Source organism: Convolutriloba macropyga, chromosome 7, assembly GCF_964194025.1.
Source record: "Convolutriloba macropyga chromosome 7, txConMacr16.3, whole genome shotgun sequence".
Taxonomy (NCBI): Eukaryota; Metazoa; Xenacoelomorpha; order Acoela; family Convolutidae; genus Convolutriloba; species Convolutriloba macropyga.
This window is the reverse complement of record NC_134474.1, coordinates 7,227,476-7,247,506: the sequence shown is the minus strand read 5'-3', so window position 1 is coordinate 7,247,506 and position 20,031 is coordinate 7,227,476. Positions and strand designations below refer to the sequence as shown.

General features: G+C 36.3%; 1 protein-coding gene across 1 annotated transcript; it reads right to left on the bottom strand.

Annotated features, from left to right (window-relative positions):
- Positions 1-10,190: 10,190 nt before the first annotated feature.
- LOC142342540 (ADP-ribose pyrophosphatase, mitochondrial-like) lies at positions 10,191-20,023 on the bottom strand. Its single transcript, XM_075393897.1, has 6 exons — positions 19,938-20,023; positions 17,795-17,898; positions 17,690-17,727; positions 17,531-17,618; positions 14,523-14,676; positions 10,191-10,327 (listed from the first exon to the last, which is right to left on the bottom strand). The coding sequence occupies exons 1-6, from the start codon at positions 20,021-20,023 to the stop codon at positions 10,207-10,209; spliced, it is 591 nt and encodes a 196-aa protein (XP_075250012.1). The 3' UTR covers positions 10,191-10,206.
- Between the last annotated feature and the right edge of the window lie 8 nt (positions 20,024-20,031).

The following is a 20,031-nucleotide window of genomic DNA, read 5'->3' as shown; positions in this document are numbered from 1 at the left end:
ACACGTCTCAGGAAGGTCTGACGGGCTTAGTAGAATTTTACTGTGAACTTTCGAATGCTAGTGTCGATTCTGTTGACCAGGAGACGTCTCAAGAAAACCAGCAATTGATTCCAGATGAGTCCGCTACAGATCCTGCTTTTTTTAGCGATGAGAATATATCAATTTTTTCTGAGGACGTCTCAAGTGAAAACAATAATTCAATAGAAGTTGCTATGTCTTCAGCAGTGGATTCTTCTGATGAGGAAATGAAAGATTCAAGTGCAGAAAACGATCAGTACCTAAGCTTTAGCGATGAATTAGATAGTGTTTTCATTGATGCAGTAAAGTATGTAAGTGCAAGCAACCTCGCTGCTTCGCTTTTGACAATCGTATCTAAGCATAATTGCTCCGACGCCTTGTTGCACGATTTACTAAAACGCGATCAGATTATTTTCTCTGGCCAGACGCTGTCACCATATGCCGTAAAAAGCAAATTGCAAGAAGTTTGTTTGCGGTACTACGAAAATAGAGTAGTCACAAGTAATGGAGAAGTAGTCCTTGTCAATTTTTACCAGTCGATAAAAGATATTGTTGTTAACAATATACGTTCAATTTTTCAATACGCCGAGACAAAAGAAGATGAAAAAGACATCATGATGCCAAAGCCAAGTATTGTGGACAATGAATTAACTATAAGGTTGATTCTGAACTCAGACGGAGCTGTTGTTGCGAAGACGCCATCAACATCTGCGTGGCCTGTGCTGATAGCAATTGCTGATCTGCCTCCTTTTAAGAGACAATCTTTTGAAAACTTAGTTCTCGGAGCTCTTTTTGTGGGAAATGGATCCCAGATTTTGATGCACTTTTTTCTCATGTTGAAAAAGAGCTCTCAAAAACAGACTACTTCGTGTTTAGTGACCAGGAAATAAAGCTGAGCTTCAGGCCAATTTTTTTTTATTGCTGATTTGATCGGGAAAGCACAAGTTTTAAAGATGAAGCAGTGTAACGGATTTTATGGTCGCACCCTGTGTACACTAAGAGGTGAGCACTTTGCTGGAGTTCATCGCTACCCTCATGATAGTCAGTTTGAAATGAGATCTTTTGAAAAACATCTGTTGAACCTTGAAGCCTTGGAGTCGGGTAGTATTGAAAGTTATAGAGCTAAATACGGCAGAAAAGTGGATGCTGAGAGGAAGACACAAGGTGTGAAAGGAAGGAGCAAATTGCTTTCTATCATAAGCAACCAGCCCTTAACGTCTCCAATTGATGTAATGCATCAACTTTTTTTAGCAAGTGCAAAAGATTTACTTACTTTTTTTACGAAGGCATGATCAGTGAAAGAAAACACCGATTGAATTCTTTTTTGAGTGAACTCAGTGTGCCGCGAGAACTTAAGAACACAGTTAGAACTATGGACTCCCTCCCTAACTTTAAAGCGAAAGAATATAAAACGCATCTCCTATATCTTGCTCCTATAGTTCTGCCTTCCTTGCTGTGTGGTGAAAACAGGGTGAGTGATGCTGAGGATTTGAAAAAGTTGGTTTTTTCTATCAGAGAGCTCTTTGAAAGAAACTGAAACTCTGATGCCTGCGATATTCATCTCAATGAGTTCTGTGTGAGTATGACGGAAAAACACGAAAAGTTTGACTCACTCAACTTCCACCTCCTAAGACACTTAGGCTGGCAAGCTAAAAATATTGGGCCTCTGTTCACAACTTCTGCCGCTACGTTCGAATCTGCTAATAGGCTAATAATTGCACCACTCACTGGAACGGTAAATTTCTGTCAAATCATTGTTCAGCGCTTCGTGAGAGCAAAAGTGATGTTGAATGTTGAGATTAAGGAGGATTCATTATCTGAGTTTCTGAGCAGTTACAATTCTAAACCAATTTTCAAGAAGGACTATGGTTTTAGACATACAGAGAATACACAAATCTTTTTGAGAGACAACCCTGGAGTGAAATTGTTCTGTCGCTTTCAATCAAGATTTTATTTTTCGTCAGTTGCTTATGAACGGGGTTCTCCTTCCGACAACTTCGTTATCATTCGCGATGGAGACCTGATTGTAGGAGAAGTGCAGTTTTTCTTCGAAGATAACGGGAATCATTTATTGTTAAAAGTTTTCAAGAAAAAGAGGTACGTTCATTTGGTTGCCAACCCTTTCAGCGGCTCCCTGCCTTTCGCAATTGTTGTTGAAGAAAGTAACAAATTGATGACTTTCAATGCTAACACTATTGCTTCAAAACTTTTCCCTCTGAATTTTGATGGAGAACATTATATGCTTCCCTTGATGAGCCATTATGAGCATAACTGAAAACTTCTTTGATTACGGCTCCATTTCAGTTTTTAAAGTTGTTTATAGACCTTTATTTTCATCAGACTTCAAAAAACTCATAATTCTGAAATTGAATTCATGCAGCTTAACAAAGTGTTTTTCAAACTAGTGAAGGACTTATTCAAATCAATTAAAGGCCTAAGTAGGAGTGGGAAAGTCCAAATAGGTTCTTATGGAGAAGAAATGTTTGTTCTAGGTGGTCTGAGAAAAAAAGTACTTAACACGTTGTGTTTTTCAAAGTAGTGAAGGACTAATTCAAATCAACTGATGGCCTACGTAGGAGTGGGAAAGTCCAAATAGGTTCTTATGGAATGAATTTTTTGTTCTAGGTGGTCTGAGAAAAAAAAGTACTTAACACGTTGTCAGATTTGGCACTCAAAATACTATCTTTATACAGTTTAACCAAAAGTGTTTTTCAAAGTAGTGAAGGACTAATTCAAATCAATTGAGGGCCTACGTAGGAGTCGGAAAGTCTAAGAGGCTCTAAAGGAGAAGAAATTTTTGTTCTTCGTGGTCGGAGAAAAAAGCTTAATACGTTGTCAGATTTTGCGCTCAAGATACTATCATTATACAGTTTAACTTTAAGTGTTTTTCAAAATAGTGAAGGACTTACTCAAATCAATTGAAGGCCTAAGTAGGAGTGGGAAAATCCAAATAGATTCTAAGGGAGAAAGAGTTTTTCTTCTAGGATTTCTGAGAAAAGAGTACTTAACACATCAGATTTTGCAATCAAAATACTATCTTTTTACAGCTTAACCAAGTGTTTTTTAAAATAGTGAAGTACTTATTGAAACAATTGAGGGCCTACGTAGGAGTGGGAAACTCCAAATAGGTTCAAAAGGAGAAAAAATTTCTGTTCTAGGTGGTCTGAAAAAAAAGTAATTAACACGTTGTCAGATCAACACTAGTTTTGTACCTCGTGCTCTGCTCAGAATCTCCTATAGCTGCTTGTTTTTAACTCCGCCGTAGCCGGTCCCCAGCCCGGATGAGAAAGGAGGAGGGAAACACCACCATATCTTATAGGAAAATCTCAGGAGTTGGTTTTTTCAATCAACTTGAGAAAATTTCCGACAATGTCTTTGCCATTTTATACATATTTTTTGCTGTACTTTGGTTAATTTTGTTTAGTTTTGTTTGGAGATAGAGTGTGAGCCTGGTTTAGTACCTCATTTTCTGCTCAAAGTCTCCTATAGTTGCTTGTTTGTAACTCCGCCGTAGCCGGTCCCCAGCCCGGATGAGAAAGGAGGAGGGAAACACACTCATAACATACTGGAAAGATCTCACATGTTGGTTCTTTGAAATCGACTTGGTATTATTCCGACAGTACAATGGGTCTTTTATCACTACTTCCACAAAATGGCCTTCGTTCTGCGTTCGCTAGTTTTTCGTTCAGTCGCTTTGACGCTCGTTCGTTTTTGTTTTGCTCTCGCTCGCTTTTCGTTTGTTCGCTTTCACGCTTGTTCGGTTTGATTACGCTCATTTTGCGGTGGCTCGGTTTTCACTCGTTCGTTTTCACGCTCCTTCTTTTTTTCCGCTCGTTTTGCGCTCGATTGTTTTTCGTCATTGCGCTCGTTTTCCGCGCGAACACCTAATTCTTTCCTGTGCCCCCTTCTTGTGCTTTTAGATGTACTTTTATATGTTTGCCTGTTTGTTTCTTCAGCGCGATAACCCCCCACCATTGTTTATGACCCCTTCGCGCAGCACAATAACCCCCTGCCCTCTCTGTGCCCCCTTTGTTGTGCATTTAGATGTTCATTTATATGTTTGTCTGTTTCTTTGTTCAGCGCGATAACCCCCCGCCCTTGTTTTTGACCCCTTCGCGCAGCGCGATAACCCCCGCCCTTGTTTGTGACCGCTTCGCGCATTAGTCTTAGCTATTAAGGGTCTTTGTTTTTTTCTTTGTCGGCTATAAAGTCAGGTGCGCTCCTTATGGAGCCGAGTAATGCACCGGCTCTAGTCTTCAAAGAAGCGAAAAAGGCCCATGCAAAAGCTAAGACATTTTTACCGCTGCAAAATGTGAACAGTTCCTCTGATCAGACTCAAGTGCGCTCGAATCGTCCTCGGTAGGTTGGATCTGGCCACTGGTCTGGCCTAAGGTCGATTCGGTCTGGCCCGATTTCTGGGCAAAGTCTGTATGGTGTGGCCAATACCCATCTTTTGGTCTGTCCGTTCAGGCCAGACCAAATTGTGGTTATTCGCCAGACCGAACAGTCAGGAAAATGGTATTGGCCAGACCGAACAGACCGAAATTTGGGTATTGGCCAGACCGAACAGACCGAAATTTGGGTATTGGCCAGACCGAACAGACCGAAATATGGGTACTGGCCAGACCGAACAGACCGAAATTTGGGTACTGGCCAGACCGAACAGACCGAAATATGGGTATTGGCCAGACCGAACAGACCGAAATATAGGTATTGGCCAGACCGAACAGACCGAAATTTGGGTATTGGCCAGACCGAACAGACCGAAATATGGGTATTGGCCAGACCGAACAGACCGAAATTTGGGTATTGGCCAGACCGAACAGACCGAAATATGGGTATTGGCCAGACCGAACAGACCGAAATATAGGTATTGGCCAGACCGAACAGACCGAAATTTGGGTATTGGCCAGACCGAACAGACCGAAATATGGGTATTGGCCAGACCGAACAGACCGAAATATGGGTATTGGCCAGACCGAACAGACCGAAATATGGGTATTGGCCAGACCGAACAGACTAAAATTGCCATCGGCCAGACGGAAGGCGCGACCTTAATTTTTTCCAGACCATTGTGGACGGTCGCACCGGACCCCCCTGTCCGCGACCCAAGTCGGTCTGGCCAATACCTGTCTTGGGTCGAGGACTTCATCCTGGGAATGTAAGTTGCGTAGCGGCTTTACCATCATAGGATCATTTCAATGTACTAAAATGTAAGTCTCATTTATAGACGGCCGTGAATAAAGGGATGTCACATTATATAATGTTGTTATAATTCTATTCCTATAAATCTAATGTAATGAGTGACCTTTGAGGGGCACAAAAATTATGTTGTTTACTTTTGGTGTTGTAAAGAGGCTTAGAAATTAAGGTTTAATTGGTAAAAGATTCAAACGCAAAACTGTCAACTTTTTGAAATATTTCCTACAAAATAGTTAAATTCAAGTGGTAGATATCGAAGCGTTGGAATATTTTCACTCTTTCTGTCCCAGAATGTTTTTACGAATTGAATCAAGCCTGAACAAAATACTGCGTTCATGAATACTGTGCTCATCAATACTCCATCATTTGTGCTATCAGTAAAGAGTCAAATCAGCCATTAAATCTCAGAAAATATATAAATTTTTATCATTTTTGATAAAAAAACAAATCTATCATCTCTAAATGTTAAGGGTCACTTGAAAACGCACATCTTTAGTAATTACTACTGTTATTCAGAAATTGTTGCTGCATTAGAAATAAAATATTTACTAAAAAAATTTAGCCTGATGAAAATCATAAAATTTAATTTGGCTTTTTTAATCTCTTATTAACTAAATCAACGTTGTCTTCCTAGAAAATTTTTTAAAAACAAAAACAGAATTAATTTTGTACTGACAAAGTGATTTTTAAACAACAAGGAGGCTCGGAAATGTGCGTTTGCACATAATTTTCGGACCACGCTCAACCACGCTGTCGACTTAATTGTCCACCAAATGAAGAAGAGATGGAAAACTATCAGAAAAAATTAATTAGTGTATCTGTTTAAAAAATCGTTTTAAGCTCTTACCACTATACAAAAAAAACAAAAACTAATAGGAAAGCAGATGATACATGCCATTAAGGAGAGTAAGAGAAAACACAAACAGCAAAATCATATAAAACAACAAGCATTACTTCCGACCAGAAATGTCTATCTTTTAATTCTTAAAAAAATTAATCAAAAAGTCAAAAAGCATCAGATAAAAGTTTATCTAGAACAAATGATTTGCATTTCAACAGAAAAAAATGAGACTTGTCTTTATTAGAATAATTAGAAGTAGACAGAAAAAAATAAGGGCAAAGTTAGAATATACGTTTAGACTTTTTGAAAACAATTAGTTTTAAAGTCATGAAAGCAATTAGCTATCAACTGAAAACATTCAATATATTATTTAAAACCAAAATACAAAGTCATAGAAACTTGTTATAATCCAGAATGCCATACGACTACGAAATAAACAACTACATGCAAAAATCAATAACTAATTTTTATTTTTCGAGGAAACCGTGTTGAAGGCTATAAGATCAAAATCTGTTAAACAAAAATATTGAATATCGTCGATTGCGCCTCAATCTAACACTATTAATGTGATAAGTGACTTGTCATTAATGTGCCATTAATGTGATGATGAGAAAAGACAGAAAATCACTTCAAATAAGGGAAAGTGTCCAAAAAAATACAAAATATATTGGAAACCGTAGTATCAATGCCGAAAAACCCTTACCTAATTAAACGATACAGCATCATAGACTACATTGTATATCACTTGAACCATTTACTTTTTGCGGAAAATATTATGTTTCTGTATTCGTCTCGTTTTGACAGTAAATCCGTCCTAAAAATGGTGGCTTGATTTGAAATCATTCTGGTCTGCAACCAAAATTAAAAGAAAACAAAAAAGCAAAGTATTTCGAAAAGAATATCAACAGCGCCCCATTACAATCGGAGTAATTTTTAAACTACAACATTCCACATCTAAACCAAAACTGGCCTTTCTCTTGCTGGTTCTTCATCAAAGCTATTCCACGTTAGCTGATTACACCAAAAGTTAGCGAATTAGCTAATTGGACAAAAAATACATTATATCTAAAATATAAAATGACTTTTGGTTATTTATAGAGCTATGCTATTAAAAAAATTATGTATCAAATGAAAGCCTTATCTGGTTTCTTTATTAGCCAACAGATAGCGAATTGGAAACTTGAGTAATAACACTAAGTCATAAGACTAGAAAATAACATCAATGGTGGCAAATCGCAAAATATCATTGAAACTCTACAAAATAAACATTTTGTCGAAGCCATAATAAAAATGAGCCTTACTCATAAAATACATTTTTGGTTCATTCAACCTTTTTGTAACAAAGAAGTCCTTTTTTAATTGAACCTTTTTTGAAAAAGGTTGAGATTGGGATAAAACAACCTTTCTTGAGATTGGGATAAAAAAATGCACAAAAAACATTTCAGAAAGGACAGACCTCAAAAAAATCCTTATCTTTTTTCATTGCAAAAAGCAACGATGAGACCAAAAATGGCCTATTGCTGGGTGGCTGTTAACTACGCATTTGTTCTAAACGAATTCGTTTTAGTTTGTTTGGTACTCAAAACCTTAAAATATCAAAAATGCATTATGCATTTCTCATAAATATAGGTTAAAATTAGCAAAAACCGCAAAATTGTTGTTTTTTCAGAAAACATTCTTAGGTACTGGAGGCTGAATCAGCTCACATCAGAGGTTCAAATGAATCTTGTTTCTAATGGTAAAATCAATGAGATTATGGTTAACAATTATATTATTGCTCTATTGATCAAAAATCAAGCAAAAATTATTAAAAAATGTGAACAAAACACCGGAAGTTAGGCTAACGTTCAGAAATATTTAAACCTGCATAGCTTCTCAAAGAAAATAAATTCAAAAAAAATTAATTTGATCCTCTACGCTTGACAGGCTTTCTAATGATACCACTCACAATCCTGTTCGATGAATATATCGGTCGGCGAAAATTGACTGAACAGAAAAAAAACCGTTTTAGTAAATATATAGTTCCTCCTCTACTTAAATGGGTCCGAACAAAAAGTTGAGAAACAATCCAAAATTTCCTGAACAAAAACAACATGAAATAGAAATCAATCAAGCAATAAAAGCCGCATAACTAATCTTTACCAACCAAAACACCATGCCAAAATCAGCGTTTACAATTAGAACAATGCAGTCCTTTCTTTGACAGAGAAAGAAAACGATCCAGGAAATAAAAACAAGAAAATGCGAATCCAGGAAATTTTGGCACAAATTTTTTCACCAGCAAAATTTGCGAAACAGAGGACAACAAAAATAGTTATTTGGAAAAATTAAGAACACAAAAAACGGAACCAAATGAATCTGAAGAATTGTCCTTTATTGGACAGAACCTGGATTTCTTAAAAATTAAAACAAAATACAAAGAAATTAATTATGCATCAGCAACAACTCAAAAATGTTTAATGTTTGTTAGAGAAAACTAATTCAGAACACTAGATATTATGTTGAGCCAAAAATCATACCTTGTTTTTTCGGGAAAACAGGCATAAAATTTTTCGATTGCAAGCAGGTGGTAGAGTGGTACTAATTGAAAAGTCATCTTCCATTCCAGTCAAAATTATTTTGGAAATTTATGAAGAAATCAGATTCTTCGCTCGTTTAAACGTAATTGCAGTCAATAGCTCCCGAGAGTGCTAACAGTGCACGGCATTTTTATTTGGTCTTTCTTAACAAAAAAAAAAGACATTAGGATAAATGTGCAAATTGCAACTGCTTTTGGGCCGTGCTAGTTTTCCTGAAATTTACATCTAGATAAAAATAAAAAACTTAAGCATTGAAGATGATGGGTCGAAAATATTGCGATCCACATGAACTGGTTGAAAAAAATCAGTTATAAAGAAAAATTAAACCATAAGGAGTCAAATACAACTAAAAACCAATTTGAAAACTTGGCAAGATTTTCAAGAAAATGACTTACGCGGTTTAAGCTTTGCATTTTTTTATCTCAAAAAAGATTGTTTTATATACGAAGTGCAGAAATTTTTGTAGGGATAACAAATTCAAAACGTTCAGCCAAAACTTCAATATAGTTTAGTTGTTATTTACATAGGTAACAATTGGTATAACAATTGATATACGTGATATGCGTGAAAACTAATTCTACCGTTTATCATTTTCATTTTAAATTCTCTGCATATAAACATCTTGATGAAAATTTATTATCCTTTTTCAAAAACGGAGGAGTTGAGTTATTTTAAAAATCACTTCAGCAAAAAAAAGAATAATTTTCTACAAACGAATTGTGCATGCCAATTTTTACCTATTAAAAAGCGCAATTTTGCGCTGTTATGTGCAAATACTGTAGGCTTTTAAACTATAGTTTTGACAATTTTTGAGAGATAAATTAATAAACAGTGGTCCAGTATCAAAAATGTCTTAGTTTCCCTGAAGCGTAGGCTTTTGTGATCACATTCAAATTATGCCTAGGTTAATGTGTTTCTGAGAAAAACGAGGAAAATCTTTTTTTCGAGTCTGACTTACTCAAATTAAAACTTTCCGATAGAAAATTCAAAAAATCTCTACAATTTAAAGAATTTGCAATAACCAGACAAAACTTTTAAAAAAACTCTCTTTCGTTTAGTATCTACTGGTGGCGGTACTTCCACTTAAACTTCCGTTGACAAAATTTTCTCAGAATGAAAAATTAAAATTAATAAATTGGTTTGAACTGCGACGGCAAGCTTTGAAAGCATTGGGTAATAATTTGGTTCAAATTCATGTGGTGTTCACGTCATGATGCAAAAAATTTCAAAATTTTCAAAAATTTGTAGAATTATCCAATCGTTTAACAATACTTTTTACATCAAAAGTTTGACAAGTAATTTTTTGTGATACTTTATATTTAAAAAATTGTAATTGATTTGTTAGTTTTTGAGTTAATTTATGATTCTAATAGTATTGCTTGAAAGCTAACCAAGTAAAACTGTTGATTGCAAATGATGTTTACTCATTATGTGAACGGGTCACAAAAAGGAACAGATTCTCAAGCTCAAAAATTCTTCATAAGATTTTTAATTTTATCTCATATATGTGATAAATTAATTTTTGTATTTCAAATTACGAGGTTTTAATTTTTGTCCGATTCTCAATCAGATGCTGCAATAGGCACTTCTGGCTTCACAAGTCTTTCTGATCAGCTGAGCAGATCCGTCATTGTCGATTTTGAGTGACTCGTCAATGTCAATCCAGCGTGTTCTATCTGTTTCTTGTCTGAAAAAACCCGGATCATTTTTGTTTTCCCTGGCATGCAGTATATGACATGTGATTAATGCCCCGCTTGACGTTTCTTTGATTTCATACACGGATCGTATATGATTTGATAATATTCATGTCGGATCTCTTAGTGCGATCCTTTACATTCATGTACGTTCCATATAGGATCCTATACTATAGTATGAAACCCTGTGAAACCCCAAGAACCCCCTATGAAACCCTAAGAAATCATATCTTATCCTAGTATGATTACTACCCGGGTCGAAAAATTTTCTGAAAATTATGTAAGAAATGCGCTGAAACTTTGCAAGAAATGCGCTAGAGCATATATGACCTAGTACGAAATAAAAGAAAGTATGATGGGTGACCCGGGTTTTTTACACCTTCATGACGGCATTTTTAGTTTGTAATCGATAGTTCTTTCTCGGATTAGGCTATACAAATAGTTACCAGTGCAAAAAACACTCATTAGTTTGTTCACAAAAAACTGTGAATAGAAAAGTTTTGTTCACGAGGAGAGGGAGGAAAGAGTTAATAGAGACATAACAGCCCAGTGAAACGAAGATCTTGATTTTTTTGATAAACAAAGAAGTCTTCGGTAGATCGTTGTTTTGCTTACTTTTCATAGTAAATTTTTACATGACTTGGAACGAGTTTGTAGGATTTTTGTAAAGTGTCTGATTTCTTGAAACACATTTCGAAATCTGCGAGATTCTGCTTGTCTTGACAGCGAATCACATTTGGGAAGCAACATAAAATATCTAACTGTAATGGTTGTATTGAAAAAAAAAACAGAAAAGTACTTAATAATCAAGAAATGGACACGTAACTGATTAGCGCACCTCAAAAATGCGCCAACATTACATGGTTCACAATACTTCGGTTAACATTAACAAACATAACTGGCAGATTGCCAGAAATTAGCCGCAATAGCTTCGTAGATCTGCAGTTTCAAAGAACAGTAAAAAAAGAAAGACCAAAAAAATTCGTTTTTTCATTGACGGCTGATATGTTATATTTTGATTAAAAAACTGTATAAGTTTTTGCTGCCTCTATTATCTGCTTTCTAATAACCTTCATTTAGAGTGACACACACCCATTTGACCTTATCTCTTTGAATTAAAGTAAATAAAAGTCAATTTCAAAGTGAGGAAGTCATTTTTGTGAGTGAGGTAAGTCAAGTGTGAAAAAATTTAATCACGCAAATGAACAAAAATCTCGCTCCATTAAGAGAGAAAAATGACGCAACGCACGCACTTCAGTTGAAATTGCATGAACGAATGAACAAAAAGCAGATTTGAAGTGGTTGAAAAAATGAAAAAAAAAGGCAGAAAATCAATGTCAAAACGCCGCATGTGAAAAAAAAACCAATGGCAGTAAATTGAAATTAAGTTCAAACAAAAAACTAGGCCTAGAATCAACGATGAATGAATTGGGAAAACCATTTAGAAAAAAAATCCAATCCAAAAAAATGAAATAACAGTAAAAATCAAAGTGAAATTGCCGCATGTGAACAAAAAAACCACTAGCGAGAAAGCGAATTTTTGTTCAAACACCGTTTTCTTACTCTACTTTAAAATTGGAGCGAATAAATTTCACGTCGCGAAACCACTCGCTTTTTCGCTCCACAGCGCCCCAATACAAAAATCCATTTAACCATAGAGTTTTGGAAAACCAACTAGCAAAAAAAATTCACGCCGCAAAGCCACTCGCTTTTTCGCTCTATTTCCTGTTTCGGCGTGACCAAAATCACCACTCCAATTTGACTTCAAAAATCATGAAAATGTGTGAACAGATCTTAAAAAAAAGACAGCGCCCCAATAGAATTCAAATTTAGTATTCTTTGAATTGTAAAAAAAACCAAGAGAAGGCCAATAATAGCCCCAGCTATCGCTGTGCGGCTATTAATCAGAAAACGTATCAAGATAGCTTTTCATACCTCTTGAAAAGATACAACAAATAAATATTTTTTAATTCTCATTAATCAACATGCACAGTGGCAATGCGCAACCCAGCCACTGAGTCTGGGAGCAAGTCTATGTTGTTAATATTCTTATCAATGCCGCATCCAGACTCTTCGCTGATCAGGACCGAATCTAGACTTTTTCCAGTTGGTTCAGATTAGATAGTCCCTACGGTTTGATCAGAATCTAGATAGCGTCCAGAACCAAGACAGAAAGAAAACCCAGTCCACGAAAAGGAAGTGCTAATGAACCGCGAAGAGACTTTGTATTGGAAAACATCATTTTATTTCATGACCATCAAAGAACTTGCTAAAATCTTAGTTTTAATTAATCCTGTCGAGCTAAAAAGTTTTGTTTGTTAGAAAATATTTTCAACTGAGGAACTCAGAAACCATATGAACAAAAAAATGTCAATTTTGCGGAATAAAAAAAGCATTATGCAAAAGATTTCTGCTACTTCTTTGGTTCGAATTTGTAATCTGGGTACTCCGGTACCCAACTCAAGTAGGTCTGCTAATCCCTGTGTCCAAGTTCGGTTGATCTAGGGTGAACAGACAAAACAATCCCGGACAAAACAGTCCCAAAAAAGCAGACAAATCAGTCCCAGACAAAACAGTCCCAAATAGCAAAATATTCCCAAACAAAATAGTCCGAACTAAACATAGAGTTAAACATGTGCTCATCAATTAACAAAGGAACCATTTAAGTTATTCGTATAATTGCAATTCATTGAACAAATATTAAGCTGATTACAACATAGTTTTAGCCAAAATGTGTTTTTTGAGACTATTTTATCTGGGACTATTTTATCTGGGACTGTTTTGTCTGGGACTGTTTTGTCTGGGACTGTTTTGTCCGGGACTGTTTTGTCTGGGACTGTTTTGTCTGGGACTGTTTTGTCCGGGACTGTTTTGTCTGGGACTGTTTTGTCTGGGACTGTTTTGTTTGGGACTGTTTTGTCTGGGACTGTTTTGTCTGGGACTGTTTTGTCTGGGACTGTTTTGTCTGGGACTATTTTATCTGGGACTGTTTTGTCTGGGACTGTTTTGTCTGGGACTGCTTTGTCCGGGACTGTTTTGTCTGGGACTGTTTTGTCTGGGACTGTTTTGTCCGGGACTGTTTTGTCTGGGACTGTTTTGTCTGGGACTGTTTTGTCTGGGACTGTTTTGTCTGGGACTGTTTTGTCTGGGACTGTTTTGTCTGGGACTGTTTTGTCTGGGACTGTTTTGTCTGGGACTGTTTTGTCTGGGACTGTTTTATCTGGGACTGTTTTGTCTGGGACTGTTTTGTCTGGGACTGTTTTGTCTGGGACTGTTTTGTCTGGGACTGTTTTGTCTGGGACTGTTTTGTCTGGGACTGTTTTGTCTGGGACTGTTTTGTCTGGGACTGTTTTGTCTGGGACTGTTTTGTCTGGGACTGTTTTGTCTGGGACTGTTTTGTCTGGGACTGTTTTGTCTGGGACTGTTTTGTCTGGGACTGTTTTGTCTGGGACTGTTTTGTCTGGGACTGTTTTGTCTGGGACTGTTTTGTCTGGGACTGTTTTGTCTGGGACTGTTTTGTCTGGGACTGTTTTGTCTGGGACTGTTTTGTCTGGGACTGTTTTGTCTGGGACTGTTTTGTCTGGGACTGTTTTGTCTGGGACTGTTTTGTCTGGGACTGTTTTGTCTGGGACTGTTTTGTCTGGGACTGTTTTTTTTCCGGACACGTTATCTAAGACTTTCAGTTCCCGACTAAAGTGAATCTGATACATCCCGTACACAGCTCACGTTAGTTCTAATAGAGCCAAATTTCGTCTGGATGGTTTGATTATTCCTATGGGCGACCCGAGTCAGATTGATCAGAGCTGGCTCAGGTCATGAACCCCATTTTGGGATAGAACTTTGCGAGCATTCAATTACGCTTTCCGGATGGTAAATAAAGAACAGATTATTCATCTTTGTTTTCCTAACTCTACGATTTTAGACCAAAAGTTTTTTTCATATAATTCGGCTATAAATTTTTTGACGTTTGATTGCCAAAAATTACAATATCGACAATCATAATGACGACACATTAGTTGAATGTTGAGTTTGGTCTTATAAAAGTTCCAATTTTTTCCCATTCTTTCCTGAAATTTGTCCTTTTTAGTTTTCTGCTTAGTTTTCCTAAACAAAATATTGGATTTCATTTCTGGAAAGGAAAATAAATTCAAAAATGACGGGAGACCACTAGCAATTGAAACTTATTACCCGCAATGATCCAGATATTTCCCGGTTCCGTCATGAAAATTAACAGCCACAACTTCAACCCACGCATTGTCTGTGTTGTTACAACCAGTGACGTCATCATAATCCCAATAGTCTTTGAACACTTCCAGTTTAGTAGCTTTGTTCTTGAAGAAAACTGGAAAAAAAAACGATAAGAACCATTTCTTTTTACAAAAGATTTGCTGTTTTTGCTCCGTGCCACTTTTTAAGAATCTCGAATACAAATTATGTCTTGTTATATTGCAAGTTACCACGTTACTGTGTAAAAGAATAAAGACCTGCAAAAAATACAATGTAAGAGAACTCGGGTCTTTCCCAAAAGAACGAAAGCGCGAAAAAGTCACTTGATAAGTCAAGGAATGTTCTTGAAGAAAAGCGCAAAATTGTCAAGCGAAAAATTTGCATAAAAACATGGGTCTTTCCCATTATAGCCCCCCCAGCTTAGTGGTCAGATAACCTATAGCCCCCCCCAATTATGGTAATAATACCATAATGGGGGATATAATTTCATGGGGGGCTATAATGGGAAAGACCCAAACTTTGAATGAATTGAATACATTTCTTCAAGTCTTGTCGCTTAGTCTTAGCCATAGCACAAACTTCTGTGTGAAAATGTGTGCATCTTTAAGTTTCGACACTTTATCCAGACTAAGCGTTCATATTTTTTTCTGTTCATTTCATGACTTTTCGAAACAACATCTAATAAACAGCTCGCGAAAAAAATTCCATTAAAAATTGCTAAGTTTCCTCAAACAATTATTCACACAAAAAGTTGTTGAACTTTTCATCACACGATGTGCGGTGTACCGACTTCAGTTAATATTGAATGTGTGGTGTTGGTGGTGCTGCGGCCGGACGTCAGAGAATCAAGCCAATCAGCTTGCTTCACTGACGCCAGTGTTGGTGGTGTTTCAAAAAATATCTCGAGTTATATTTCCTTTGGCACGGTATGCCTGGGCTACCCTTTACCCACTGTTCTTCATTGGCAACAGTTGAAACTTTCGTGAGATTTGCTTCACAAATCTTCTTTTGCTATTGCGAAAAGGTCATCCACTTCCTAACCATTGAATTACATCTCAATAATCAACATTACGACTTGGTGTTTCAAAGCTACAGTTTCTAGCACGTGCCTCCTGGTACACGAGGAACATTTTTTAAAACACTCACGTGCACATTTTAAAATGCCGAAAGTCTGCAGTGCCAGAAGTCAAAATGCCAGAAGTTGCTGCTTAGCCAGAAGTTGAACTTCGTTCACTTTCGTCATTTTAAAACGTGTGCGTTTCGTGTTTTAAGCATGGTTACGTGACTCTGCAGAAGTCACTTCGAAATTCTGACTTAATATCTCGAACCACTTCGCGGTTCTCGATAAACGCCAGAAGTTCTCAGTGACTTCAAGCAGAGTCATTAACGATTACTTTGTGTGAAGTTACACGAGACGCATTTTGCATACACAAAATTGTGTGACTTTTGATCACACGAGAAAGAATCGTGTGCGAGAAAGAATCGTGTGATTTCACAAGAGAGAGTTTTAGAGTGGAGCTATTTGATGCTGTTTGATATGCTTCATTGCTGTCACTAAGGTTTGCATTCTGCCGTTACAAAGCTATAGAGAATTCTCGGGTCGTTCCCATTATAGCCCCCCATGGAATTATAGCCCCCATTTGTTACAAGTTATCATTAATTATAGGCTATAGGTTATCTGACCACTAAACTGGGAGGGGAGGCTATAATGGGAAAGACCCCACAGTTTATATAGCGCACTAAAGAGTGATAGGCCCAAAATGCTTCGTCAAACATTCCAATCTCTGTTGGTCCTTTCCTCGTACCAATCTGCTTTAGAACTTAAGTATGTTCTGCCAATGAGTATTTCATGCTATATTCGGCTTTTCTCCAGTGATTTATAGAAGCCGTTTTCCTACTGCTTTAAACGTCATTCAATAATCTGCTCTCCGGTAGGTTACCCAAATTAAGTTTCTGACGGCTTTGTAAAAGTAAAAACTGTACTCGAAAAATCATGTGAATACTCGTGTTTTGCCACATGATTTTTTGTGCGGGAAGGGGGGGAGGAAATCGACTCAGGAGAAAATGCTCAGTTTCATGGTATATCGTGCATTTTTCCACGATTCCCTTTACCTTAATCTCCAGGTTTTTTGCGAGATTCACACAAAAAAATTGTGAAAAAACTAGAATTTGCGTAATAAGTTTACACAAAAACAGTGAGGTTCACACAAAAATATTGAGGTTTACACAAAAACGTGAGGTTCACTCAAAAATAGTGTAAAAAATCGAATTTGCGTAATACTACATAAAATTGTATTTGCGTAATACTACATTAAAAAATTTTTAAAAAACTATGTAAAAAATTGAAGACATATAAAGCCTTTTGGAGAACAATTACAGGGCCAATAAAAAACTTAAGGCGCTCAATTTCAAAAATACAGAGCTTCAAAATTCTTAAGCACTTTGGAGCAGTCCAAGCGCTCAATAATTTCAGAAAAGACACTGATACCTTAACTCGGGACGTACTGAAAGAAATTTGCCAATTCGTCGAGAAAAATAGAACAATAGCCTAGAATGAATTTACTTCGTACTAAAAGGGCAAAAAGTTTGTACTGAAAGTGTAAAAAAAAGGGAACAGGACTGTTTTTGTTAATTTTTATTGAAAATGTGAATCGAATTGTACATTTAACTAATTAATCAGGCAGTGCAATCAATTCAGTGAGTCAATCAACAATCTAACCAAAAAAACCATTATGTTCCCTAGCATCAGTAAGTATTTAACAACTCGGTTTTATCTTTCTAGTGTAAACATGATTTTGAAATCCATCTTTAGGTTTTGCTTTATAGTTTTCTAGCAAAATGACCAAAATTGGCTATGGACTTTTTAAACCAGTTAAATTTTTTCAAGCTTTCAAATTCATGACCGGGACTCTTTAAACAACCCATTTTTCGGTTAAAAAATTAGTTTTTCAAACTGGAAGAATTCTCACCTCGAGTGGCTTCCAGGTGTGCTTCCATGTTCTCTTGTAGCGTATCATTATTCGATGTTGCGGCTTTCGGACTCGCAGAGCATCGATTCTGAATTCAACAAAAAAAAATTCAGGAAAAAAATCATAAATAAAGTAAGTACGATATAGACTAACTGAAACCTCTTCATAATTGGTGTCTTCTTTGTCCGAAAGGCTGCCTGAAATTAATGTCTTGTTTATAGCTGGAAAATAAACAATTATAGCACTCTTTATTATCAAACTTACTGGGCAGTGATACTAAGCCTGTCACTTTATCACAAATGCCCAGAAACTGCAGAATGGGAAGTTCGTTTAGTCGCATAACTTGACCTTTGTCATCTCTTTTCCATCTAAATATAACAAAACAGTGAAATAATAGCAACAAAACTTTCCAGAACAAGTAATTTTCTAAAATTACTTGTTCTGGAAAGAAATGGGGTGAATTTCGCAAAATATAGCTGGAAATTCTAACTCAACATTTGGCTGAAATTCGTTGAAGAGCGGTAAAAATATGTAGGAAGTAGGCCGTAGGAAAAAAGTCACATTCTTTTCCTTAATTTTACTGCTTGTGGCTCATCTGCAAACGAAACGGACTGAAAGTAATCTGATCTATCGACTTGGGAAAAACTGAATGAATCATGAATAGGGAAGAAAACTTGATAGAAACATCTTTTTTCAAAAAAAAATTGACATAATTGGTGACGATAAAGAAGTGTTAAGAACTTTTCAGCGTTATCTGGTTTCTATGATCATATATGGAATCATATGGCATTTTAACATCTGGAATTTTTGAACTCCTGAAATGCAGACAAATAGAGAGACATACATCCGCACTATGCTACGTGTGTTTTATAAGTCATATACATTTATTCAAGGTTAACTCTCAAATAATCCCTCAAATTTTTTAATTCTTTTTTGTACGTTTTTTCTCGTGTTACTCCTCTTAAGTCACTTCAATCTTCAATTCGAATACAGTATGATGAGCAGTCATATCAGAGCCTGCAAGGGAATACAAAAGTTAAATAATAATAATGATAAATTGTTTTAAAGCAAGTTAGCATTGCTGTAAAAACCAGGACACACAGAACCGTCACTTACTCGATAGGTCATCAAAATGTCCGATGGTCCTCGTCAAGTGATGCCAGTGGCAGTACTAAGAAACTTTAAAAGACAGATAGTCAAATGCTTAAGATGCAAGGAATTAGAAATGATCAGCTTAATATATTAACAAGACTATTTGTTCGTTATTGCTAATGTGATTGTCTCTAAAACTATACTGACAGTGTTTCAATTTTTTTCCAAGATCTGTACCTGTGAAATGAAATTGGGTTTAAATTTCAAGATAAAGTTTAACAATTTTCTTCTAGTCGTTTAGGGCTAGGTCCACTAACCGCGTTTGCACTTTTTAACTGACGGATGATATTCTTTTTGTTTTAACTGACTCAATTTTTTTCTTTGTTATAAAAAATTCTATACTATTCATTTCGCATTCCTATCTAATTATCTCTGTAATTTTTTTTCAACAGTTCAAAAATTTGCAAATTGTTGATCGAATAGATTTTATACTTTTCTCGATTTTGCAGTGTTGTTTAGTTTTTTTTAAAATGATCCTGGCAATTTGTATTTTTTGCTTCGAGAGTTTGAAATGTTGTTTTGCTAATGGTTCCATAGACTAAAACTCCATAGCTTAGTATTGGTTGTACGTAAACTTAAGAGGCTACTAGAAGATGTGCAGTTGTTAAGATTAATCTCGACTTATAAAACAAACGAGAAAACTTGGACAGATCTTGCCTTATTATATTGAATCAGGTTTCGACCTAATTCAAGACTATTCTTCAGAAAAGACATTTTTTCCGACATAAAGTTCAAGTTACCAAAAGTTTCAAATTACATATTTGTGAATTATATTTTTGAACAACAGATCTGATTTCCGAAAAGAAACCACAAGTTTTACTTTACAGGTTCCTAGAAATTGTAAGTAGTTTTGAACTAAACTTTTTTGCTCAAAAATTACATTTCTCCCAGAAATCCAGAAAAAAAATACAAATTTGCTGCAGTTGATCAAAGTGATACTCTTTCATCTAAAGTTTCGCTAAAATCAATCGATAATAAGCATTTGTTGTCTTCTATATACTAAAGGGTGTGCTAGGAAGATTACCAACGTCATTACGAACCAAAGTCTGGATGATTACCAACCAAAGTCTGGAAGATTACCAACCAGTCTGCTCAAAATTTAGTTCGAGCCGCTCGGTCTGACCTATTCCTCTGGAACCTGGGTCTGTTCGGTCTGGCTCATACCTGAATTTGGTCTGTTCAGTCAGGCCAATACCTGATTGAGTTTCTGTGGTCTGGGCTAGAGTGACCAAAGTCTGTTAAACCTAATCCATACCTGAATTTGGGTCTGTTCGGTCTGAACCCCCCTGTCCGCGACATAAGTCCGTCTGGTCCATACCTGTTTTGGGTCGCGGACTTCATCCTGGGAA

Bases quoted from the DNA above. Each gene is read 5' to 3' on its own strand.
- LOC142342540 (XM_075393897.1), bottom strand. From the start codon at position 20,023: ATGAAGTCCGCGACCCAAAACAGGTATGGACCAGACGGACTTATGTCG. The intron at 14,677-17,530 runs GTGAGAATTCTT...TTTTTTTTCCAG, and splicing joins ACACCTGGAAGCCACTCGAG to TTTTCTTCAAGAACAAAGCT. The intron at 10,328-14,522 runs GTAATAAGTTTC...GGGTTTTTTCAG, and splicing joins AAATATCTGGATCATTGCGG to ACAAGAAACAGATAGAACAC.